The sequence below is a fragment of the Merops nubicus genome, unplaced genomic scaffold (assembly GCF_000691845.1).
Source record: "Merops nubicus isolate BGI_N331 unplaced genomic scaffold, ASM69184v1 scaffold32260, whole genome shotgun sequence".
NCBI lineage: Eukaryota > Metazoa > Chordata > Aves > Coraciiformes > Meropidae > Merops > Merops nubicus.
Genome location: NW_008581413.1, coordinates 13,905 through 40,752, shown reverse-complemented (window position 1 = coordinate 40,752; position 26,848 = coordinate 13,905). Strand labels below are relative to the sequence as shown.

Here is a 26,848-nt window from a genome sequence, read left to right as displayed (position 1 = left end):
AAAAAAAAAAAAAAAAATCTATAATCTGGGCATTCCTATACATAATGATGAGGAACCAAAGTTTTGAAGGTCTCAGTGCTTCTTTATTCACAACGGAATATTAGCTAGCTTCTGTCCAAGAGCCTCAGTGCGCCAGGTCAGTATGACTGACACTCAGAGCTCGCGAGTCTGTCAGACAATTATTTCGTTCCTGGGTGAAGGGGAAAAACAAACAAACAAACAAATTAAGCAGATGTCCAGATAGGTCAAGCAGATAAAATTACTAACTTTAACAAACAAACAAAAAATATATATGAGGAACTATGGAGAAGTGGCCTTGCTCGTGGTGGGTAGGGGCACACTTCCTGTATTCTAGTAAACATGTTTCTCCCCAGCTTTCAACTAGCAATATTGAAAAGATGTCTCGATGCACCCCTTACAATACACCCCTTATCTCTTACACATCTCTCATATATCCCTTACAATCCTGACTCGGGTCTTGCCAGAAAGAGCCCATCTATGGGAACTGCCACAACTGTCTATGGTGGGCGAATTACAAAACTACAAGAAGTGAGAGCTAGTTTTAGTATCACAGTGTACACATGAACAATAAATTACTCTTCTGGCTAGGGATCCAGTTTAGGGGCATATGGGCCACGGCATTTTGAAACCTTTGAAATCTTTGCTGTTGCTGCAAAGAATTATCCTTTAACCTGGATTTCTTTTTTTTTTTGTGTGAACTTCATTCTAATCCAAGTTTTATACATTAATATACATTTCACACCCTAGAAAACTCTGCAGTACACTCAATTAGGGATAAAAGAGTTAAGACACCTTTACGCCACTCAACAGAAAAAATGGGAGCCATACAGTTTGGGCTTTCTTGCTACTGTAGGACAAACAGTGATGAAGATCCTCATGTACAGTTTTGTTAGTACAGAAGCAATTTCATCTTCCTCCAATTAGTTGCAGTTACCGTGTTAGTAAAATGCACGACGGTGTTTAGAACATAGAACATTGCTAGCTTAATTGACAACATCAGCAACAGTGACTTATTAGGTGAAAACAGGACATGGGCAATAGCAATCGGGTGCACCATGTACAGTGAAGCAAAATAAGGAGGTTTTATATTAGCAGAAGCATAACGTAGCTCAGACAAACTTTTAGAGACTGCTCCTGTACAACCTCAGAAACAGCTGAAGAAAATCTGAAAATGTACAGCAATTAAAATGCTTTGGCCCTTTGCAATAAAGGGGCTGAAGTAAAAAATAGTAAGTGGGCTGTAAAAATTCTTGTATTTTTAAGTAGCATTTACAAGAATATAAGATTCCATAAGTTTCGTATCCACTGCAATAGTTGGAAGGTCCAAAGCCAGAGACTACCCAGTATCATAAAAGCCAAGTGCTTTTTACTGGTTGGACTGAAGCACTTGCTTAAAATTAAGCATAAATCACAAAAGTGTTACCAAATGATGCCTTAAGCATACACTTGAAACGTCTTACTGAAGTAGGATCTTACCAATCACTAGGAGTTCGTTGGTGTATTATTAATAATATTCTTTTTATCTCAAACCCTACTAATGGCATCTAATTTTGTAAGAGTATTGTAGGGCTTCTTACTTGAAAATGATCTTCAGTAGCCTTGCCACCCATGTTAAGAACATTCAGAGAACTGGCACGCTTCATGCTGCAACCAGGACAGTGAACATGCAAGGATAAACCAATCAGAATAGCTGAAAACTGACAGCTCTAAAAACACAAGTATAACAATGAGCAATGCACAGTCAAGGGAGTTTTAACAATGCCCCAAAACTGATCTGAGGGACACCCTCCAAGATAAGTACATAACTTAGAGAGTTTATGTTCAGTTCTTAATTACATATAAAACGAAAAAAAAAAAAAAAAGTTACATGCTCCTTCAGAGCTTAAAAGTTTCAGGCAATTTCATTCAACTCAGAATCTCAATTTTTAAAGCATAAAATTAATACACTGACAGCACTGATTTTTAATTAACTAGTTATCAGTTTCAATTTTATGCAGCTTCTTACAAAAGCATCAAAACATTCCAACAGTTTAGGAAAAAAAATGTGAAACATGAATAAGTTTGTCACACAGGCAGCACTTAACTTGCAAAAGCTACAACAAACATTAGTTTAGTACTTTCTGCCTCACCTAGGTAAGTCTCCAGGATCTATTTAAAAAAACCCATGTTTAAATCTTTTATTTTAAACATTTCAAAGTGAAACAAACAAGATGGTTGCTGCTATTAACTCTGGTTATGCTTCTGGCTTTACAATGCTCTGAGCAGTGCTAACAACAACCCCAGGATAGTGTAAGGAAGAAAAAAAAAAAAAATCACCTACACAGGAGCTACTGACAGTCAAAATAACAGTATTATTATAGCACTAACAGTAGTACATACTGCTGTTTGAGAAAAGGACTGAATCTATCCACGTTTCTCAAACACATATAAAATTTAATACAATTATTTTAAAGTGTTTGCAATAGAAGTCAAGATTAGCCTCAAGATTCTTACCATGGTGACTACAACAGGAATGTCTGATGTCCTTTATCCCAAAGTGTCTGTAAATGACTCAGAATGTTCTACATTTGTTTGGATTTTAACTATTTCAAAACTACGAAATGAGGGCTTTGAATACACATTTGATGAACTATCTGCAAGACAAGGAGGCCCTAATCTCGCAGTGCTACATAGAGTTTCAGGGGCAACTGGCCAAAGCAAAGTTTCCAATGCCTTCCAAAAGCATGGAAAGGTTTATCCATACAGATCACGTTAGATATTAACCAGTTTTTCTTTCTACTGAAGCAAGACTACTAACAGTCAAAGTCAAGCATGAGTTTTAAATGCTTCTATAAAGAGGCTTAGCAGAAAAGCAAACCAAAACACTAACACAGGCAACAGTTGCCACGTAACATAAGCTGGTTTTCCTAGCATTAAATCTGAACATTTCAAAAGCTAGAATGCACACAATTTAAAATATTTGACATAAGTGTTAGCAACAACAAAGCAAGGATTCATGCATTGTATGCACCTCTCATTTATTCAAGGAAACATACAACAGAGGTTATATAGGGAAGTCAAAGTAAGTTAATCTGCAAAACACAAAATGTTATATAAAACACTTCAAAAGAGCATAAAAGTTTACAGAAAACACTACAGGGAAACTGAAAATCCACCAGTAAATACCTACACAAGTATTTTTAGTTTCTTGCTGAAGTGCAAATTAGAAAAATATTTTAATCACACATAAGATACTAGTTTGCTTGTGGAATTTTTTTTATGTTTTGGGTTTTGTTTTGGTTCATTGCATTGTTTGGTTTTAAATCAAAATATGTAAGCATTTTAGTCTGGCAAATGCACTTTTAATTCCCGCCAGGTTATAAACATGACTGCACCAATGGCATGCAGTTCTTTTTCTGGTGCAGGAGTAATAGCAATAATGAAAGATCTCTTTTTTTACCTTTTAAATTACAAATATTAATTACTCTACTGTATGACCAAAATTTTTAAGGTGAAAGAAAAAAAAATAATTCCAACACTAATTAAGCCAGGTTAAATTATGACAGAACTGAATTCTGAAATATGATAAAGAACTAATACCGTGCTTCAGGGACCGAATGTTTCAAAGAACAGTTCTTAAGATACTTGTTCTTTGTCAAAAAGGCTTTTGCATGATTTTAAAGAAACAATTTCCCTGATGATTCTTCCATTTTATTCTCTTCAACCTCCTGTATCAAGCAAGAATATGAGAAATAAGACTTTCTTTCATGCTATGATATTAATGTATTTCTATTTGAGTATTCCTCATTCCACATCATATGCTCCACCAGAAGTTACTCTAAGTTCTCCAGTTTAAGTGTTTTAAACCACAAGTTCAAATTCACATTGTCATACAGTTTCCTATCAACTAAATGAGCTCAAATTTTCCACAGCAAGGGGAAGAAGCCCTGCAAAACTGACAGTAATTATGCTGGGGGTAAGGGGAAACACCCACAAGTTCTGCTGAGAAAAATCATACATCTGAACACTTCAGCTTCTCTGCAGCAGCCAATAAATGATGAATGTTTTAATGCATTTATTAGAAATATAACATACATCTAAATCCATAATCATATGGTAAATAGGAAAGAGCAAGAAGTCAAATTCATTAAAATTTTTATTTTTACCACTGACTTCACTGAGGCCAAAATGTTAATGAGATGCACAACTAGGTACAAGCTTTTCCTCATTTTCCTCTGCTCTCTGAAATCTGGGTTTTCCAAAAATAGAAACCAAGAAGGGCTCATCAGTAATTCACTTTATACCACAGAAATGCGTATAACTTAATATTTTCATATAGCTTTATCAAGAAACCCAGTTGTGGGTTTACTACATTCAAGTTTTTACTGTAAAAATCAGTAATGTTTATTACTCTTCACTGCTGTGTGAAAAGGAGAATTTTGCAATAATTCCTGACAATTCTATGAGTCTTTTCTATTCTTCAAGTGGCTAAAGCAGTAAAAAAAAAAAAAAAAAAAACACACACACAAAATGGAGTTAACTCTTAAAAGCAAATGTAATTCCTCAGATGTTACAGAATTTTCATTGTCAGTTTAAGAAATTATTTCCTATTTTACTTAGGATAGAAACCTATGTGATATGCAGTTAGCTAAGCAGAGGAGACAACACTGCCCGAGGTACTACACTAGGCTACAGTGGGGGCACAGAACAAGGGCACAAGAGCACAGCTAAGAACAGATAATTACCCTGGATTCTTTGGTTCACTGTCTCGTGAACTTCCTCCCTTCAGCTTCCTAACCAGCTTCTCACTGCTGCGCCTAATGGAAGCCCGCAGCTTGCTAAAGGAGCCGCTGCGCTTTAGCGATCCAGTGCCGTCCTGGAAAAAAGCGGACACATGTCAAAGTGCAAGAGTTTGCTGCCCTCCCTCAGACCCGGCTCACAAACATTTCACTGGTGATTTTTTTTTTCTTTACTGCTATTAGTATATGCTTGGTACATATACGTAAACACGTAATACTGTACAGCTACGACTTTATCAGAACAAAAAGGTTCCTTCCAAACTGTAACAAGATTTCTAAAATGTGAAGACATGCTTAAGCCATAACAAAATAATTAATAAAACCCCACCACAGGAGTCAAATAATTCACCTTCACCATCACCATGTTACCATTTCATACGAGCACACTGTGGTTCACAGAATACAAGCCCCAAGCAAAAGCATTCCATCCGTCTAAGAAAAAAACCTGGTTTATTCTTTCTAAACATCTACACTCCTTGTAAACACGTTTAATTAATCCTAAAATCCTTAAGCAAAAATGCTTCTGATCAGAAACATGTATGGTCAAATTCCTGTGCTTCGTTTTAACTTTCACCAAACAAAATGTAAAACATGATGAAATTAATTTTTCATACAATTCACTCATGTTTTACACTGTTGTGCTGATCCAAAGAAATTTCCAATTAACCACAACTCCATTTTCAAACATTTTACTTTCAAAAAAAAAAAAAAAAAAACCAACCAGTTTAGTAAGACTAGAAGTGACCACTTCCTACTTCATAGAAATCCTATGTGATTATGAAAGAAGAATTGTAAAAGAAGAAAGTAAAGTACTACTAAGCAGACAAAGACAGAGGCCTGAGTTGGAGTGAGTTTATTAGAAGTTAGAAAGACAAATACACAAATCACTGAACACCAAGATTAGTAGAGAAAAGCATAATTGCCAAAATCTCACACAAAGACTAAACAGCAATGCTACTTTAGAATAACCATAAGTGAAGACATCCAGAGTTCCATATTGATGTTAACCATGTAATAGGTCTCTAAATACATTTTAAAGCACTTGGAGAACATGCCTTACTTTTACTGGGTTTTTCTCATGTAAAGATCACCATCATGCCATTTCAGCAATACCTTGTGTGATACTTTTAACTACCTTTTTTTCCATAGTGAACAGCTACTTATAAAGTTCATTGTTACTTGTTTTGTTTTTTCTTTTCTTTTTTTTACTAACGTATTACACAGCAAATGGTTGTAATAACATTTTGTATGACTAGATACATATCTGGCAAAGCTACACATGTACAGAAATAGAAAACCAAAAAAAGACACCAGCACTGAAGGAATGGCCAGTTTACAGGGAAGTGTAGCTCTGACAAGAATCTTAAGGGGTTTGCTAAAACACAGCAGTCAGTACTGAAGAGAGAAGTTAAAGCTTGAAGATGGTGCACGCCCGTCATGCAGGAGACAGTATAAGAATCACAAAAGGCATCTAGGCCTGTCAGAAATGGAGAGAGAAAAATCAAATGAAACTGTTGGGAAAAATTCAACAGTTTTCAGTTTTGAACAGTTATGTTTACAGTATTTCTAGGTCACGTTCAAAGTAATTTTTTCCAGAGTATTTGAACTGCCCTTAGGACAAAGTGCAGGCCCTTGCAATTACCAGAACGTACACACAGTGTATATATCTGCATACACTTTTGCCTACGTAACTAGCATGTGACTTATAAATGAGCATGAATGATGCTGTACATTCTTGAAGTTTGCTTTTGTATAAAATAAAAAGCACCTTTAAGAAGGGATAGCTTTAGTATGACATTTCATAAACAAAGGAAGGATTTCTTTTTTTCAGCTGACATTGACACAAAAAAAAAAAAAAAGGAAAAAAATAAACAACAGAAGAAAGGAATAGAACAAGGTGCATTCATTTCAGCTTTAACTTCTGTCAGGAATTTTCCTTGAAACAAAACTGCAAGAAGAAAGATCTTCCCCTAATCTCCAGACAAAATTCTGTTCATGCCTTTAAAGAATCAGAATCCAACTGACCTCATGAGTATTTTTTAAAACATATCTGTGTGTGTATATGTATTATCCAAGTGGAAACTTCTGTAACTTTGCATAATGCAATGAAGCAGCTGAAAGAATCTGCCTTTAAGTGTAAACTGTGGTTCAATTTACATGCTTCCCATTTTCAGTGTTCAGCACAGAAACCACTACTGATAGTCTTAAGATAATGGTTTGCAAAGCCTTTACCTTTGGCAAATGGAATGAACAATAATTAAAAATGTTCTTGCAAATGGCAAAATGCCTTGCTACCAAGCAATTAGAAGATCAAAATCTAACCTGGTATTTATGTTTCAAACTAAACTGCATATACTGTTCACACTTTTAAAAAACAGACTTCGGTTTTGCAAGATTGAATAAACTGAAGTCTAAATTCCAATTAGAAGTGTTAGACCAGTGAAAAGGCAATTACTCCTATGGTCTTAAATCAGTGATGCTATAATAGTAATAATGATTCAATTAAACAAAGACAAGACAAATTTGGTAGCTAGAGCATAACTTTTATTATGTTAACTAGCACATTAGGAATAAGCAGACAAGCTTTTAGGTACTTCAAATCTGAACTAAAAACCTGAAATGCCAAGTAAAACACTGACTAACAAAACACCTTTAAAGGATGAGTTCAGGATTTAAAACAAAAACTAAATCGAGTGTAAACAAACAAAAATTCAAACATCCCTATCTACAGTAAAGCTTAATTGCCAATGTTTCTGTCTCTCAGAATGAGAATAACCTCATCACTTTTGCTTACGCCTCCTCACCATCTCCTGTACTTTGTAGTTGTCTGCTACAAGGCTGCTCTGACTCACTCGTGCTTCTTATTAAACAAAGAGCAACACCTACCAGCCAGTCTGCAGCAGTGGAACTTGCTGCTTTCATTCCACACCTGGAAGTAGACTGATGTGCCCAAAAGCTTGTCTTTTCAAAGCACGTGGTTTAGAATAATAAAAGTTAATGCCAGATGTAATTCCAATAGGTATTTCCATTCTGTTTGGAAGAATGTAATACATTACACCAAAACATACAATGTTTAATAGCCACTGCATTCCATATGGCCATGACTTAACTACAATATACTTTTTTCATTGAAATTTGTTGCTTTATAAATGCCACCTATTCTCTGACAGCCAAGAACATGAGTAAGCTTGACAACTTCAGAAGAAGTTAAAGGCACAAGGCAGACCTCTCTTCAGGCTCTGCCCACAGAAGTATCTGCCTGATAAAAAAGGAATTCTACTCTACTTTATGAATCAGAATATTTTGTCTGGAGGGAGCACACGAGGGTGAAAAACCCTACACAATATAAAGTAGAAGGAAGAACAACACTGGATAGGAACACTAGGAGAGTAGAGGGAGAGATAGTTGCCCACTTTATGTAACACATGTAATACAAAATACTTTCTCTTAAGTGGGGGAAAAGAAGAAATAATGAAGATGAGAATAAAGCAATGCCACTTCAGCACACTAAAAGTGAAAAATGTGTTTGCCCTGTGAGGTAAAAATTTAATTTTCCAGATCCACAAATTTTATCACTGAGTTCAGTGCAGATATTGACCTAGAAATACTGTCTATTGCTTTTCCACAGAAGGCCCTTTCAATCCAACACCTGCATGCTCGTTTAATTAATGTCAATAACAGAAAAAAAGTTTAATCTGTTTAGAACATTTCGTCATGCAAAGTACAGCAAAAATTAAAGGAGGAGTACAGTACACAGTTCTGACACTGAATGGGCAAAATGAGAGTTAAAAAAAGAGTTATCCAACCTTACTTGGCTTTATTAATGATGCAGTATTATTCACAATAGATGCTGATTGACTGTCTTGGCACTGAGAACACCAATGCCAAGAAAACAATAATAAAGAGACAAAAGCATAGACGGAAAGAACATTCTCCTTTAAAGCAGTATGTGTTTTATCAAGATTTCTTTGGAATGCTAAACTTTGTCTCATGTGGCTAAAAAAAAAAAAAAAGAAAAAAAGATTGCTATTGTAAGAGAAATGAAACTTCAGAACATTCAATACTGCAAAGTAGGCTACTTCCCCTCCCATACAGCAAAAGCAGGCAACACCACATTTATAATCTAACAGAGTATTTTCAGCAGAACTGCAGCCGGGAGTTAGTTTTAATTAAGAGTGCAACACATACCCCATTGCCAGCAATGGGATCAAGCATGGGAAAGCTGGTGACAGAAGCAAACAACTATGTAAGCCACATCAATAACTGAAAGCTTGCACTGTCTTTCAAATTAAAGGAAAACAAAAGTTAGAAAAATGTATATGTAGTCACGTTACATGTATGTTTTTACTTTATGACAATCAGTGTCACGAAGTGCAGCCAATATATGTGAAACAAAGAAGAACAAGCCCTGATTTCAGTCAAATTCTAATGTGGGAAAGTGGTATTAATATTTCACTTAAGAAATGTTAAGTGACTATCACACTGTTATGTGATAGAACTGCCTCTGAAAATGGATCGTACAGCAGCTGGAAGTTACATTCTTTCCTCTAATGAATAAGAAGTAGATTGGAACTATTTTAGACTGATCACTTTAATTTACTCTAAAATCATTAACACTTAATACATCTCCACAGCAAATGTTCTTTGTGACTCCAACAGATGCAGTGTTTTTCAAGAAACATTTAAAATACAGAGAAATATGGTATCAAAAGGAAAAAAGCAAAAGTAAGTTAATTGCCAGAAATTTTCTACCAGTAAAAAGAAACCACTGACAAACAATTGTACACCAGACCATAACCAGGACACTCAATCAGCATTAAACAACTCAGAGTTAAGTACAACTGCCTGGGATTCTTGAAGAAATCTCACCGCTCGGGACAACAGAAAGGATGTTTTAAAAATTTCAAAATATTACTTTTTTTTTACATTATGTTAGGATAAATGAAATGTTAATCTTCATTTCTTAATTGTTTCTCCAAAATTAACAAAATACAAAGTAGATCAACCAAGAAACTACCGAAAACATGATAGGCTGGTGAATGGACGACCACATTTGTGAGGGTGGTAATGATCTAGGCTATTTGCCTCAACTGTGTACTGTACTTACCCCGTTCCACTCTACGCTCATACTCACTTCCTCGCCTCCGTCGGGGCCGCTCTCGTACTTTACCACGTCAGCATTGAGGCTCTCTCGGCTTCGCCTTTTCTCTATGCTCTCAGGGTCGTTCAGCACTTCGGCAACTCTCTGTTTGTGAACATTGTCAAGACCCTGAGAACCAGATAAAACGGGGAAAGGTTTTATTGCAAGCTGTATTGGCGTACAGCTCACACAGGATCACCGTCTCATGAAGGAAGCCCAGCCAACCCGTAACTCCATCACCCCGCCTCTGCTCTGGAGGGCAGTTAAGACGAGTCGCCCTTTATACACTGCAGGAACCGGCACAGCGTGAAGTGGATGGACACTCTGGTAGTTGGAGAATTCAGTGACTTGCCATTCTTTTCCTCCTTCCCTACCACTTGTCAAAGCCTCATGGTGTTCATGCCACTTACCTGAAACCAACTGGCCACCAGCTTTAGTTAAGCAATTTCTAGGTCATGAACAGTCAATGCAATTCTCAGTTTTCCACCTATCAAATGGTGCAGTATTCACCCACCTTTGGAAAGAATGGAGCAGGTGTCTGATTATCTAATACCTAAGACACAGGTTCTGTTAGTTAAAAATATTGAGATAATGGCACTTGGCACAGGAGTGTAATTTATCCTTCAGAAAGAAATCAAATCGAAAATAAGCTTATAATAGAATGGGCTACACATATGGTCAATAAAGTATGCTTACTTTGTGTTAAAGAATGCACATCAACTACTAAACAATCCTTTAAATATCTTAAAAGTGCTAAAATACCTTCCATGAAAACCCTGCACTAAAAGTAAAAGCAAAATCTCAAACAGAAGAGCTAGAAAGTAACAAGGCTTAAATCATGCTTATTTTCAGTTTTGTTTTCTTTATAATAAACCTGCTTTACATCATAAACTGCATTTGCTGATGGGAGGAGACCCCAGATGGATGCCCTACACCGAAGAGAATATTCTGCATGTTTCACTGTGCAGGATTATCAGCAAATGCAGCCAGGGATTCGCGTGACAAATCCATAAAGTCCATCACAAAACAGAAAGCGACAATCATGCCAAAATTCTACTTAAAAGTGCATGGATAAGAACTAAAGCTGTGGCATAGAGAAATCAGGTTCTTGGTTCCTATATAGCTGCTTTTCACTAACTGAAGACCAGAACAGTCCTCCCTAATGGAATCTGACACACAAGGAAGCACAAGACCAACATACAATGATCTCATATGGGGCAGAAGAGTGGCTGGAGCTCTCAGACAGTAGAGGAACGCACATTGGCTCAAAATGGCTTTTGCACCAACCCCTTTATCAGCATAGAACACGAAAACCAAAATTATTTAAAGTCACCACTCTGGAAGTGATCACACACAGACTCTAGGCTCTGTTCCAAAGCTATTGTCTCTCATTTACCTCACATGTAAACAAAAATAACAACAACTAACGGACAGAGAACTGCACCTTCCCAGTTGGTTTGATTCTGTCATGCAAGATGAAGGCCAAAGACCTTCACTGGTCTTCAAAAATCTGAGATATAGATCCCAGGAGCTGAAGCAAACAAAACATGTGAAGGAAAACAGAGTTGTGAAGGACTGATGCCCTTCCACACCTGTAAACTAAACCACCTCTTTGCTTCCAGCTCAAAAAGGGGAAACGCATTATCCCTGTCTGTCCTCCTTTACTTTTATGACCCAGAATGGTAGTGTTAAAGGCTGCTAGTAACAGTACTGTTTCTTACATGTCCAAATCTAGTGCTGTAAGAAACGTGATAAGTTATGGTATAATGGTGTAGGTGGTATATGATGCACCAAAGAAAATCTGAAGCATGCTTAACGAAAATAAAGCAGCAGCAGCAAGCCTCCAGCAAGCACTATGGAAAATGGAGACAAGGAACAGCTCTTGCAGAGGTACTGGGAATCTAGAAGTAGGTTGACTAAATGGGGACCCTAAAAGAGACTTCTCCAATAGCAAGATCCTCTCATCCTTAATTGCCAAATAATCGATTCCAACCTTCCCAGCAAAAATTTGAACTGGAAAAGATGGTGCTCCATTTTACTTTTTGTAATATTAAAAAGATAAAAACAAACATAATTACATGCTAAGTTTTCTTCCAGTCTTCTTATCAGTATTATATTATGCAATTTATCCTGGTTGTATCTGTTCACACTAAGAAATTATCATGTGTAATGGCAACAGTAAAACTAAGAACTAAAGCAAACATGTTAAGAAGCAGTGCCTGTTCATTTCTTATCTTCAAATTACATTTGAATGAGACACACCAAAAATGAACCTTCAGTAAAGGTATGTGAAAATCATCCTCAGTAAAACTACCTGTATCTACAATTTCTCCCAACCCTTGAATTTTCCTTTCTGAAGAACTTTTATCCCAGATTCATACTTTCCTCTTACCAGTTTCATTCCATTTATTTGGCAAATACTTGTAAGTTTTCCATCATTTTTGTGGAAGAAAGATATTAAGCCAACTTATATCAAAGGAAACTGTTGCTGAATTCACTAGAAGAATGTGATGGTTTTGCCAGGAACTTTTTTGCTCTCTCCCTTTTCCTGAAATCTGCTTCTATATACATTAAACATTGCAGTACAATTCTTTAAAATACAAGTTCACATCAGTATAACCAATAAAAGCCAGTGCATTATTGACAAAGATACAGTCCGTCGTCTAAGTCAGTTTAGCTGAATTTAGAAGTTGAGTTTAGAATTTTGGACTTATAAGGAAAAAAAAAGCACCAAACAAATCACTTCTGGAAAAACAGACAAAACCAACCCAACTGCCCAATCTTATTTAGTATTGCGTAAAAATTAAATTAAAAGTAAACTTTTTTCCTTCACTTTTTCTTAATTTGCTTTGCATTTTAACTCTTACTGACAAGCCATGTTTACTTGTCCATTCTTACGTACTTTTATAAAAAGACATTATATCAAGTCATTCAAAAGGGAAAGGAAGAACAAAAAGCCAGTAAAACCCTAACAAAACCAAACTCTCTCCCACATTCTAAGATGGAGAAAGGGTTACTTGAACAGCACATTTGAGAGCACAGAGACAGCACAGAACTTCTCCACATTAAAAGAATAATAGTCCCCCCTTAAACAGTAGCATCCATCCCATCCGTTTGCAAAAGTAACAGAAACAGCAACTAATAAATCTCTAATGGTCTTCTAAAGGTCTGCACCTGTCAGCCAGCTGTATGCAGAAACAGGACATCTGTAAGTTTGATGGCTCCTTATTAAAAACAGAACAGCATTACTGGCAAAGTAGATTATCAGCAGTTTTTTTTTAGTCTCCTTCCCAGGGCATGTAGCCAACTTAGGACTGATGGCCAGCACTCTGTCTTCTCTTCTTCTACTTGCCACATAATTTCACCCCAAATTTGAACCATGCTCCTGGTACATGGTGCCACTGCCCTAACAATTACCCAGTTTGCAAGCGTTAAGATGTTATCAGTTTATTACCTGTTCAAACTGAAATTAGAGCATGACATCAGGCACTACACACTAAATAGCCAGAAGTTTAAATATTCTGCATGTAAGATAGATCCTGAGGCTGAAAATCCACATGAGCATCATGCAGAAATAACACTAAGGCAAATTTTCATACTTGCCTGTTTACGAGATCTCATTGCTGCCTCTTCTAATGTTTCAGCAGCTTCAAATTTGCCCTGTCGTCTGTAAAGTGCCCCAAGGTTCTTTAAGGTAGTTGTTACTGTTGGACTATTTAAAGAAAGAAAATTTTCACATTAAAAAAATATATACATTTTTACACATACACACACTAAGCTGCTCAATTCACAAACTAATAAAAAATTAATATAGTATTTATCATTTTTTGTAATTATTTAGCAAGTCTCTCTGGAGAGATTGTTCCATTTTTACCTCATACTTTTTTTTTTAATCTCATACTGTGCTGTACTTCATGTACATTGAAAGGGGTTAACAGGTTTTTCCAAGTGCACTAAAGGCTCACACTATGAGTAGTCAACAGCCCTGTAACTGGGAGTTAGTAACTAGCCTCTAGACCTACTCAAAGGAAAACTGGAGTGCTGTATCCTTGCACTTCTCAGACACATCTTGAGGTGAAAATTTAGTTCAATATGAGTATTCACCTGAATAATTGTGAAGCTTCCAGACAAGTATGCTTACTCATGCATGCAGTCACCACTGCTGTAGCATGTGTTAGTCACAGAACAAATTAACAGTTCCTTTCATCAGCTTTTACTTCATACCCATTTTTGATTTCTGTGCATTCAAACTACTCTTGAACAACGGGGGGAGGGGAATCTTGTTGGAGTATGAGACTTGTTAATGGAATGTGCACATTTTTTTTGTTTTAATGACACAATGATAATTAGATCAGTCACAGTATTGTTGCATTATGTTTTGCTCCAGTAACAGCAGAGAAAAGACTTCCTCATGCATTAGAATGAACCCATACATGAAAAACAAACCACCAAAACATATTGCATCCAGAGTTCAGGACGGAGAAAAACCATCAGATTTCAACAGTACAAACGTTCTCTTGCTTGTTAAATACAAGGTTTCAAACACTGAAGAAACAAAAAACCCTCACTGAAGATTATTAGTACTAGGTGCAGGTTTTTTCCTACATTGTAACACCTGCACATTAAAAAAAACGCAGTTAAGGAACAAAATTAAAGCAAACTAAAATAAATTCACCAAATATAATCCAAGTTAAAGTCCTTGTTACTCTTCTTCCATGGTAAAGTATATGTTTCTATTCACACAGAACTCCATTCTTCACACTTGAGAAAATTAAATAACGCTGAATTGTGGCAGTTGAACTTTGTTTTTGTGCACCAGCTAGAAAACTCCAGGCTCAGTTATTTGCACAGTCTCCTTTTTGCTTCTGGTCCTCTCTAGAGGCCTTGCTGGGGAAGGGAGAGCATGCATGCCAACCAGCAGTATACAAGGAAAGAAAGGTGACCGAGGCTTCCATGTGAAGGACTGCCAAGAACAGAGCTGGTGAATTTTTACAGCACTTAACAGATCTAACTAGTCTAGGTTATAAACAGCCTCAGCACTTGAAAATCCCTACTGTACTCCTGAAATCCAGTCTTTGGGCCTGAATTTTTAATAGTATATTTTTTCTAACCCTAAGTAAGCAGCTTGTTTGGTTTCATTTCTAAACGTGCTTTAATCTGACATTTCAGAATACTGGGTATTGCTGTGTTGTTCATCCTGTAATGAAATTACCCACCTGTCAACTTTGCAAGCTTTGTACCAGCCACCATATTCTCCAAAAGATGTGCCATCTTTTTGCTTTCCCTTAAAAAAAAAAAAAAAAAAAGTTACATTGAAGAAAGAAAAATCACTAATTTATAACTTAAATAAGTAAAAGCACCAAAAAAGGATTTATGACATTGGCCTTACTTTGCACTCTTCCCTTTCTTCTGCATGCATCCAAATAGGCTTATTTTCATCTGATGAAACAGAAGAAAATATTTATAGAAGCACAAAACCACAAAATGTTTGTCACCCTTCTGAAATTAAGTTGTGAACCAGGGAATTACACTATTATCACCACAAAGACCAAACAAACAAAAAAAAACCCTTACTGTCCATACTACAAGCAGCAGACAAAACATGCACCTCTTCTACAGTTTTACAATTCTTTCTTCTTTCTTATCTGAGCTTAGAAACATTTACTTCTGAGGAGCTTTAAAGACAATATGCTGCCATCAATTTGTCACATGCCCAGTCCAGTGCTAGTAAACACACATTTATTTCTTTTATCATAACAACTGTTTTGGTATCTACGAAGTTGTGCATATGCTACTGTCATGGAATGCAATGAAAATTCTTCACTGGGATTTACAGTTGATAAAATTGCATTTGATTTCAATGTACAGTGCAATTCACAGTTTAAAGGTATTTTCCCCATTCTTCAAATGAATTAATGGAGGACTCACATGAACAATGTATTTATTATATCATTAAAAATCCTGCACCACCTCACTCCTACTATTGGAAAGTGACAAACATTTTTCTGCCTCTGTAAAAATTAAAAAAATGGATTTGTTTGAGTGTAAGATAGATTATGCCAGAAATACAATCCATAAAACATAAACCTACCAAGTCTACCTCACGTAAGAGAAACTTATCTTTGGAATCAAACATTACTGCTGTATCTAAACGCTTTCTTATGACGAAATGGATTTCAACACCTCTATAATCTCACTTTAAAGCCACCTCAAGCAGACAACAAATTTAATCAGGATACTATTAATTTTCTGTAGATTTTACTTCCTAATGACCACAAAAATGAAGCATGCATTCAAATCTAGGGATTCAGTTTCTTACCGTCTACAGAGCCAAATTCTCGTTCGTGAGCACGAGTAAGAATCTCTTTGTACAAAGTTTCTGCCTGCTTAAATTTGCCCTGTTTTAGATAGCAGGATGCCTAAAAAGAAAATAACCCCCAAAAGATATCAGCACAGTGTTTTATAGCTTGATAAATAATAAATACAATACATGCTGAATAAAAATGCACTTCAATTAATCAGCAAATTTTACTTTTTCTTAGATTCACTTTACAAAAGGCTTACCAGGTTATTCTTTGTTTTTGCAACATTTGGATCATCTGGTCCCAGCTTAGTCTGGTAAATCTCCAGTGCCCTCTGATAATAGTATTCAACCTCCTCGTATTTACCCTGGTTCTGGCACAGTAAAGCCAAGTTATTTAATTGCTTGGCAACATCAGGGTGATCTTTCCCCAGGACCTAAAAAAATTAAATAAAATTAATCAAATACCTTGTATTAAAACATCCTCCAATCATCACAGCAAGGTTTAGAAATGCATCAGTTAAAAATACCCCATTAGATTTTATTCCTCATCAAGCCAACAGGAAGATGACAAAAGCAAAATCTGAATTTGAAAGACGTGAAAATTACTCAATTCTACTGCAAACTGAAAATGCTGCAGAACTATTCATAACAGGAATAATTTAAGTAGTATAATAATTACATGCAGCGTATTATACAAAGCCTGAAGATGCAGGCATTCAATCTTATGGACTAGAATAAATAACCACATAGTAATCAACTTTAAAATTTTCATGATCATTTTTAATTCCAACGCTCTTGTCGAATGAAAGATTACTTAATTATCAAAGGGGAGATAAAAAGGTAAAGAAATTTAATTACAAAACACAGAATTTAGAATATACCCTGAGTGCTCCAGCAGCTCCATAGGACTACTGGAATTTACTACTGTTCTGAATTTCAGACACTGCTAGCTACAAGGGCATTGTTAACTCTGTGGCTTATCTGGCAGATCTAACCAACCCAAACATAAAAAAGTAAAAGTGTTTAACTGTGCCTTCTCCCTCAAAAAATTAATTCAAAGGCTGTGTTCTTTTACTCATACCTTTTCTCTGATTTCCAGAGCTCGCTTACACAAAGGTTCAGCTTCTTTGTACTTTCCACGTTTACCATAAAGTACTGCAAGGTTGTTTAGAGTTGCTGCCACCTGTCATCAGTAGAGAACTATTCATTACACTGGAATTTACTGATACAAATACCTGATAAATGAACAAATCTGCAATACATTGGTGTTTTCAAATCTTCCATGCACACGGTAAACTTCTTGAAATTTTCAAATGAAGACATAATTATTATTGAATACATACATACACAGGGAAAGGAGAAAATGAAATCATGAAATATTTTTGCATCATTTGTGGAAGTGTCATTTAGTGCATAAGTTTTCTTCATACCTTCCTCTTGCACAAAGAGCTGCCCTGCTCCCCACAGGCTACATGAAGTGAGATACCACATAAATTTTAAACATTAAGTACAAAAGCTTGATTTATGTTTCATTTAAAAGAAACAGTAAACAAAAATCAGAAGTATCCCTTAGATCTGAGATTAATATAAGTGATTTGAGTAAGAAAATTAAAATCTTTCTTCACAAATTATTTCCCATAGAAAAATCCATGCAATCCAAAAATCAAATATGTGCAAGTCATTTGTGGTGAAACAGCACTGAATACAATGCTCAAAAGGTACTTCTACTATATATTTAAGAGAAGATGAATGCTACATTGTGGCTGCCTACCTGTACTGCTTAGAGATAAGCCAGGTCTTAAAAACTTTCCTGTTGAGTTTAACATTAGAATGAGTTGAAAAAAATTCAGTGTAAAACCACCAGAAATACGATATTGGGTGTATACAAACCGCTGGATGATCTTTGCCCAAAGTCTTTTCGCGGATAGCCAAGGCATCATTCAGGAGGTTTGCTGCATCTTTGTATTTGTTCTGGTCTCTAAATTTTAAAGAGTCATAATCAATATGTGGCATTCAGAAAAAAAAAAGTCATAAAAACTAAACTGACTTCAGTAATGGCCTGAAGATATTAGTACAAAAGAACTGACAATATATTCAGAAATGAGGAAGTAAAACCTGTGACTGTAAAGTCGTTTGCTGGTTGAGGATTAGCATGTACTACTGCTGCTGTCCAATTTATATCTCTAGATTATCTGCGAGCTGGTAAGCAAGACATGCCCCCTCAGTGGACAAAACCAAAATTACTACCAAAACCAGTGTCACTGCCAAAGGAAAGGCACAGGCAAAAATGCAGCAATTTGTCTGACTTTTAAAGTATAGGGAGACAAATATTGCAGGATTCTTTTGAGAGTTTTAATTCAAAAAAAAAAAAAAAAAAAAAAAAACAGGGAAACAAAATAAATGGAGTGGAAAAGTAAAAAAATAGTAGTCTGAACATTAACAGGTTATAGCCAAATATTAACTATTTAACTGATATTTACCTGAGTCAGTATACCAACCTGTACACCAAAGCAAGTATGTTCAACATAGTTGCAACATCAGGATGATCGTGGCCCGAAGTCTTCTCCAGATCTTCAAGAGCTTGTTTACAGAGAGGTACAGCAACCTCATATCTACCTTGGGAAGCATACTGAATAACAAGATTATGAAGGGTCCTTAATCTTGCTGGAATTTCATAGCCACCTTGCTGGGCAGCAGCTGCTGCACTGCTATGCTGCTGTTGAACTGAAAGAAAGGCACAAGATTTTGAGTTGGTTACCATATGACTGTAACCAAACCATCTTAACACTACTGCTCAATGACACAAAAGGGGACTCGCCGAGTTTTATTTCTTCAGTACAAAGCATTAACATTAGAACATACTTCACAGCAGTCATGCTGTCTTGAACAGTGACAGAGAAAATATGACCATATTAGTCTTCCTATTCTGTCCAGTATTGTATTAATACTGTTTCACATATCTATTAGCTCAAAGGGCCAAACATAATAAACCAATGAAGAAAGTAGGAAACTATTTTAGCTCAGCAACAATTCTCAGATTATATGATAATATTGCACTTAGAAATATCGACGTTTCCCTGTGGAAAGGAACATTAACATAGACAAGTCAAATACCTGCAGAAAGGCTCAAATGATTTGTCAATTTTCCTTTATTCTCCTTCTCTAAGCATAGAAATCTTTTGTTGCCCTTTGTTTACTATGCCAAGGAGGACGTAAGATTGGCACGTAAAAGAATAAAACACCCTGGATGCCACAAATAACAGTTGCAAGAGAAAAGGCACCGAGTTAAAGCCACTGTCAACCCTTAGGCTTTACATAATATCCCTCAGGCTTAGCCACTTATTTTCCAGTAGCTCTTTACCTTTGGCTGTTGCAGCCCCCACCCTCCCACTCCCTCCTCACATCTACTACTCCTTCTCTCTTCACCTGTAAGATAGAGAAAACTCCCTCTCACTTATTTTCATTAAATTTTAGGCCCCACATAGGATAAGGGCTCCAGCCACAGGCCTTTCTCCTCTTTTTTCTATCCAACAAAAAACCCTCTCACAGCAGGCAGGGGCCTTTTTATGCAGTGGCATTGTACTACTCCAAGCCTACACCTACAATCATTGACTACCAAAGCACTGCAGCATTTCAGTATTTTTCCTAGCAGTCAAGGAAATTACTGACACGTCACCTTTGAGTTTTGTAAAGCTAAATATGGTAGATGGACTTAATGCAGGTTTATAGAGAGCTTTGCCATTCAACTTTCCTACTATAAAATTCTAGGGCAGCAAGAATGAACTCAGGAGAGAGTTCACAGTCAACACTAACAATCTAAACTCTTTAATGAAGTCTTCCATCCATTGCTGACTATGGACAGCATTATCTTGCTACCAAGAATGCTATGTACCTTGTGTTTGTACTCATCAAGGAAATCCAAAACTCTGCTGGTGACAAAGCTGGGACCCTTTAGGCACCTGTTCTGAAGACATCTGCTAAGAACCATTATACTACTAGCACACTGCATATACACTCCAATATCAATAAATTATATAATATCAGCTTTACACCGATACAAAAAGCACACTTCACTGAGCAAGGCTTTTCTGTTACTGGCTTCTTCCAATCACACTACCAGACTTTGATCTCAAACTTCACTGCATATTCATCAGCCCTTCTGACCTAAAGACAATACATCTAGAATGAGCAGTAAACCCAAGGAAGACAACCTTAGCAAAGGACAAAAGATTATACAAGAAAGACTTCACACTGAAACCAGCCCCAAAATGTTATATCAGTTATATCAGATTATTAAAAAGGTCATTAACAGAATTCACCATCTAGGCAGATCATCAAAAAGCTTCAATGTTTCAGAATCTGTCTTAAGTCACATGGAACAAACCTTTTCCATTATGAGGCCCACAGGAAAGACTGTGGTATAAATTCTGAAGTCAAGTCAGTCCCAAGAACTTTACAACAGCTAGTAAACTCTCTTTTAAAAGCTATGTCGCAGTTCTGTACATATCAATGCACAGAATGTATGGTTACCTTATTCTCGAAGAGGCACTCACCACTCCTGCAGTGTCTCACAGGGCTTCAAGCATGGATTAATTTCTGTAAAGAGCATATTTATACTCTGCGTGGCATAAATAACAACATTGTGATGTGAAGTACACTTACTTCCTTGTCCTTGGTCATCTTCATCATTGGGAAATAAGTCATCCAAAGGCTCTTTCGTGGAATCTGTATCTTTATCCTCCTGTAGAACAACCCCAAACCCAAATAAATTATTACACTTAAATCTACGGCATAAAGGGATAGTCCATTTAATCAGCAATGTGAAAGGCAAATCCTACATCCAGAACTTTGGAACTGACCAGAATAACATTTCTCATCGAAGTTTTATGAGGGTCTTATGTTCCAATGTATTTACATACTCTGCCCTAAAACAATACAGGACACCTTCAGAAGATCCAGGAATAGAAACCAGGTCTCCTAGATTTCAGTTTTGATTTAAGCATACAAGAAGACATTTGCTATTCTTACAGACATTATACCTAATGAAAGTACCCAGTGAAGAGTGAGCACTACTGCATGCAGATTTGGCCTCTGTACTTTTTTAGTCATAAACACAGTTGCAGATGGGCAAGGGAGAGGAATAAGGAGACCTACATTTTTGAGCACTCAACTTCTCCACAAATAACACGTTTTGCAATTGTGACCTGTAAGGAAGGAAATTCACCTCCAGTAATCTCCATCTGGAACCATATTATTTCTGCACAATCCAACAATGTATATTCATTTTAAACTTCCAATGATCATCCCAAAGCCCACCATCATATAAATAAAACAGATTATTCCTCAATCCTGTTTTTTCAATGTGGTATCTATACAATATAAACAGCTGAAGTTCTCAGAAATGTTAATCTCAGTAAGGAGAAACTCCAGGAGCAGAACACTTTCCTAGTTTTCTGGATCCCCATCCAACACTTTTTTCTACAGATGAGAAAAAGGCAACTGCTGCTGCTGGCATTCACATTCAATGGCAGCAAAGTGGGTGCTTTGCAAAAACAGCAGATTGATGGGGCTGGATCCAGACGGAAAGTTCATAATTTTCAGTGTGCTGTTTCCAGTCTCATACTGAGTATATACAACTATTTTCAAAGGCTAACAGAGACTGTCCATATGGTTAGTGAAATTATAAAGATACTTCACTAACTTTGACCTTATTTGCCAATTAAGCTTCAAATAATGGTGCTATTTAGGCCATCTGCAGATTACAGTTCAACAGTTAGCATGTCAAAATCCCAATACTCCCTCCTCCTGACCCTTTTTTAAACAGGCAATATTCTGCTACAAATACCAGCTCATACAGCACTGAAAAGTTCCGCATGCAACTGACCAAAACAACACTTGCTACTCACAGTATGTTAAAAGGATTTAGTCAATCAGCCAGTTAAGCATGACTAAATGCACATTTTCAACCATTATGGTGCTGAAAAAAAAGGTTATGAAAAAGTGTTCTTTCCAAGACACAGCTGAGAAGGTCTGCATGCAAAAAATGAGATCTTTCTCTACCGTGCCATCTAACTTAAGGAAACAAAATAAAAGGATAACAAGAAGGGCAGATAATTCTGTCATCTTTTTAAGTTATGTTACTTCTGTAAATTAAAATTTTATCCATTTTCTCTCCGAATCTAAGCATATGTAACACAATGGGCTAGCTAAACACAACTGAAATCACGCAGCTCATCCGAAGGTCTGGCAGAAGGTCCAGAAAGTGGATTCAATAATGTCCTATCCTAGTGTAAGTTCTCAACAGATATAAAAGCTACACACTGATGATTTGGTTCAGTTCTTCATTTTTTTCTAAGCTAACAGGATACTAAGTATGGATTTTGATCCTCATTCATATTTTATTATCTACAGACAGTAAAACATCTACTCTCTTAGAACTGAACTGTCAGAATCTTCCCACAATCTGTGTCATAGTGGTACAAGGTAAGCATTTTAATGACAAATTGATGTTAGAGACAAGTAAAAAGCTTGCATCTGTCATTTCTTGGTAACCAGGCAAATTATAACACATGTAAATGTAAGGTGCTTTTTAGTGTACAGCTACTTACTGATGGTGATATATCATCATCATATTTTTTTAGCTGATTCATGAATTCTAGATGTTTCTTTTCTTCCTCCAGCTGAGCCACAGACTGCTCACTTTTCTGTAGTTTCTGTTGTGTATTGGCCAGTTCATCCCTCAGCCACTGGTTCTCCTGGCACAGCCGACGAACCTGGGCACGCAATTTCTGCTTCTCTGATTCCACTGCATTTAAGTGATTTGACAAGGCCATCATTACCTGAAAAGGAGGTGTCACAGGACATACTTTCTCTGGTATGCAGTCTTGTATTTAACATTAAAAACTATCATTATTTAAAGCCTACATCAGCTGTAAAATCTGGTCAACAGTCAGTTTTCTGTTCTTTATAAATCTGGTCCTCACTTTTCCTCTAAACTTTTTTACCAGAATTAACCTAGAGGAACTCTCTACTAATGATTGTTTTCCACAACGACATCAGAAGTCAAAATGTTTTAGAATTCCCTAAAGATTACATGTGATCTTAAAATATCTGAAAATTTTAATAACTAGGGCTTAGATTACTGAAATAGAAATTCTGCTGGTTATTTTCCTAACATGGAATGCAGCATTTATACTCTTAACTTGAAGCATCACAAAAATAACCTAAGAACTAACACAGAGTTCTAATTTAGTAGCTTTCAGACAGGAAAGGATCCATATACATACTTACATTTCATAAGGATGAACACCTCTGCACATCGATAATACTTCAAAAGGAACAATTATACTACTGAGATCTAAATGTGCAACCGAACACAGGATTTATATAAGCACTTTATATATACATATCATAAGCTTGAGTGTGCAGCCATTCAGTGTGTTTGAACACTCACATTATAGACAAGAGAAAGAGGACAGCCATAGAAGCAGTCTACTTGCATTGGTGTTTTTGCTGAGCAAAGTGAAATGAAAAAGGAGCTTGCTAAGTAAAAGCCAAGCACCACATCCAGAAGATACTCTCCCTACACCCTGTACATAAAGTCCCACTGAACAGCTGACAGCAGGCCTACGAAGCACACCTTGTAAGCACCTACTTATTTACATTTTCAAAATTGTTAATAGTTTAAATGACTTTGCCTATTCAAACAGTGGCACTTGTAACATCAGAAAGTACATTTAGGAAGGTTGTGATAACTGAGTCAACACAGTCAAACAACATTGTACAAGCTACAATGGTAAACTCAAATGCTCTGTAAGCCAACTCTCTAGAATTAACTGAAAGAAAAGTCTGTTTACTTCTACAGCAGTGTCAGTTTCATTTTCATGCAAATAACACTTATGTCACACCTGCATTCATGTCACAAACATCTATCAAGTATTTCCATGTCTCTTATTATAAATTTTGTAAATAATTTAAAAAATCACTACGTTGCTGCAATCCAAAGCATGCAGGAAGAGTAGGTTTATCAGGTCTGAGAGTGGTAGTTTGAAGTGTAACTGCTTTCCTAACAAAGGCAGTAAATGCAGATTTCTTGGCTTCTCGCCACCACAGTTCACAAAGCACAACGTGGGGTACGCAAGGCAGTAACATCTGCAGTTGAGGCTGCTGAATCCCACAGAACCAAGAATCACAACTAGCTTTTTGGAGTCCAAATACCACATCCAAGTTAGGAGAGAGAAGCATCTCATTCACTCTCAGATCTTCTACACACACCCACTGAAGGTAACTCAACTATTGCAATTTTATTCCATATGTCTTCCAGTATTTCCTTCCAGTATAAGGGACCAAGGCTTGTACAATCTGCTAAGCCCTGACAGTCTGTACCATAATGCCCAGGAAGTTTGGCATTCCCATACTGGGTCATTCTTTCAGGCCTCAATTCACCATGATCCAATGCACACGCCTTCCAGACCATCACACAATAACAGCTCGATCTGGACGAGAAGACTGAGCACAGTTTAGCACTATATTAATAGGCTTTATATTGGTCTAATTCATTGACATTTTCAACTCTTTTGCAAACACTCTGATGACTGTGATGCATCACATCATTTCAAGTTGACTTAGTATAAAATACCTTAAAAGTTGGGCTATAAATATTCTCCTGACATGCCAACTAAACATGCACCTTGTCACTCATCTTCTCCAGATAATACCTTCATTGACTAAGAGAGTTCACAGAAATTAGCTCATAGTCCCTCCTTTATTGCATCAGTGAAAGTTGTTCAAATTATGTATTCAATTCTTTAATTTTAAAATGGTTTTAGATTCAATTTTATTTCAGTAAAATTAGAGATACCTAAGCCCCAGGAGCATCATGAGCCACTACAAAGAAACTCAGAATCAAGGGATTATATACATGAACTTAAAGTAACAGAAGAGAGCAAAGTTTAAAGCAAATTCATGTGTGTGTGTGAGACATTCCTATGCAATAATTTACAGTTAAAATATCCAAGCTCAGTTCTTGAGCTCCTCAAACATCACATGTCTAATGCCATGGAAAAGTCTAAACAGAAAAGAGCAACTGCCTCACTGAAGTAAAGAGGAGCTCAGTTACTAGCTTCAGCGCTTTATGACTGAATGCTTAATTAGTTCTGTAACAGAGTAAGATTGACAGTATCCTCCTCCATGAGCAGTCTTTTTCCTTAATGTACAATAATGATGTCAGTGTCCCAGCACATCACTAGTAAGTAAGGCAAATGTAAAGCCCCCGAGTGTGAAATGCTTCACGTCTACTGCTATTTACCTGGGCTTCACTAAGGCCAAGCTCCAGCATTTCCAGTGACTTTCGAATCATGTTTGATTTTTCTTCAACCAGATTAGTTTCATCATCTTTCTTCAAACATTTCAGTGTTTCAAGTAAGCTCTGTAAAATTGAATTGTGTTCATTCTTCAGTGCTTCTAGTCCATTAATCACTTGCTTAGTTTTGGCAATGATTTCATCTTGAGTAAGCTTCTCCAACTTCTCTTCCTTTAAATACACCATTGTGGACATGTTTTCATACATTCTAAAATGGAAGAGTACACTAGTTAATCCAAAACTAGAAATAAACAATTAAATAAACTTAACTCGAAAAAAGCCTTGTTTTATGAAGTCATTAAAATATCTGAATTTGTAATATATATTCAGAATGCAACTATATTTTTGCAGAACTTTTACAGTATTTCAAGTCCTGAGTTGGAACAGCATTTCAAGTTTTCCAGTTTCTGTTTCCAGATTTAATATTAACACCAATTCATAAGCTAAACAACAACAGAAAATAAAATACATACAACATGGCAGAATAATTTCTAACAAGCGTTGAAGAATAGGGCTGGATATCCAGGATTCTGGTTTGTGCAAAAGCAAATTAACTGATGTACAAAAGACATACTGTAAAAAATATAGCTATTTGCAGACTCCACTGACCTACAACTATCTTTACAAACATCCACAAAATAAGAGCTCGAAGAATTTGAAGAAATACCACCCAACCCTCTCAAAGGGTAGATCAATTAATCATGAGAAAAATCATCCTTCTTCAGTAAGAAAAGGATAAAGATGGCTCTTCCTTCCATGGGAAGCAAAAGCTCTTATCACTACATACTCTGAAAATAACAGCTACCCTCTAAGATTATTTAGCATTCGTTACTGCAACTCTACAGTTACACACAGATGTCACTGCCTAAAGGGCTAGATGAAGATCTTTTGATGAAGTTGCAATAGCTGTTTCACACTGGAAAAATGGTTTGGAAAACACAACCCCTGAAAGAAACATCTCGTTGTGTTGTGTTGCGGGTACCTCATGCTCTACATTAAGGCTAGCAAATTTCTGATTTGTAAACACCTCCACCAAATGCGAATGAAGATCCAAAAAAGTTAAGAAACATCAGTAACTTTATTATCACACATGTTGTTACTGAAGTGGCAAACAAGCATAACAATGTAAAAATAAAAGACACAGAAACAGCTCAATCCTTTTTTAAATGTCACCAGAAAAATGTTTTATAATGAAAATTAAGAATTGAGGAATTTCTCCTTTATACTTAAGATATTTACATCTT

The 26,848-nt window shown here is 36.4% G+C and overlaps 1 protein-coding gene across 1 annotated transcript; it reads right to left on the bottom strand.

Moving 5' to 3' along the window:
* Positions 1-67: 67 nt before the first annotated feature.
* KLC1 (kinesin light chain 1) lies at positions 68-25,811 on the bottom strand. Its single transcript, XM_008949905.1, has 15 exons — positions 25,551-25,811; positions 22,852-23,082; positions 20,906-20,984; positions 18,742-18,967; positions 18,134-18,221; positions 17,325-17,426; positions 16,504-16,677; positions 16,259-16,358; positions 15,329-15,378; positions 15,156-15,223; positions 13,543-13,651; positions 9,907-10,068; positions 4,746-4,876; positions 1,599-1,665; positions 68-190 (listed from the first exon to the last, which is right to left on the bottom strand). The coding sequence occupies exons 1-15, from the start codon at positions 25,809-25,811 to the stop codon at positions 125-127; spliced, it is 1,914 nt and encodes a 637-aa protein (XP_008948153.1). The 3' UTR covers positions 68-124.
* Positions 25,812-26,848: the final 1,037 nt, after the last annotated feature.

Coding starts and splice junctions, on each gene's coding strand:
- KLC1 (XM_008949905.1), bottom strand. CDS start 25,811: ATGTATGAAAACATGTCCACAATGGTGTATTTAAAGGAAGAGAAGTTG. Junction 17,427..18,133: donor TGGGCAAAGATCATCCAGCG/GTTTGTATACAC, acceptor TACTGATGACAG/GTGGCAGCAACTCTAAACAA. Junction 4,877..9,906: donor TGAGCGTAGAGTGGAACGGG/GTAAGTACAGTA, acceptor GCTTTTTTCCAG/GACGGCACTGGATCGCTAAA.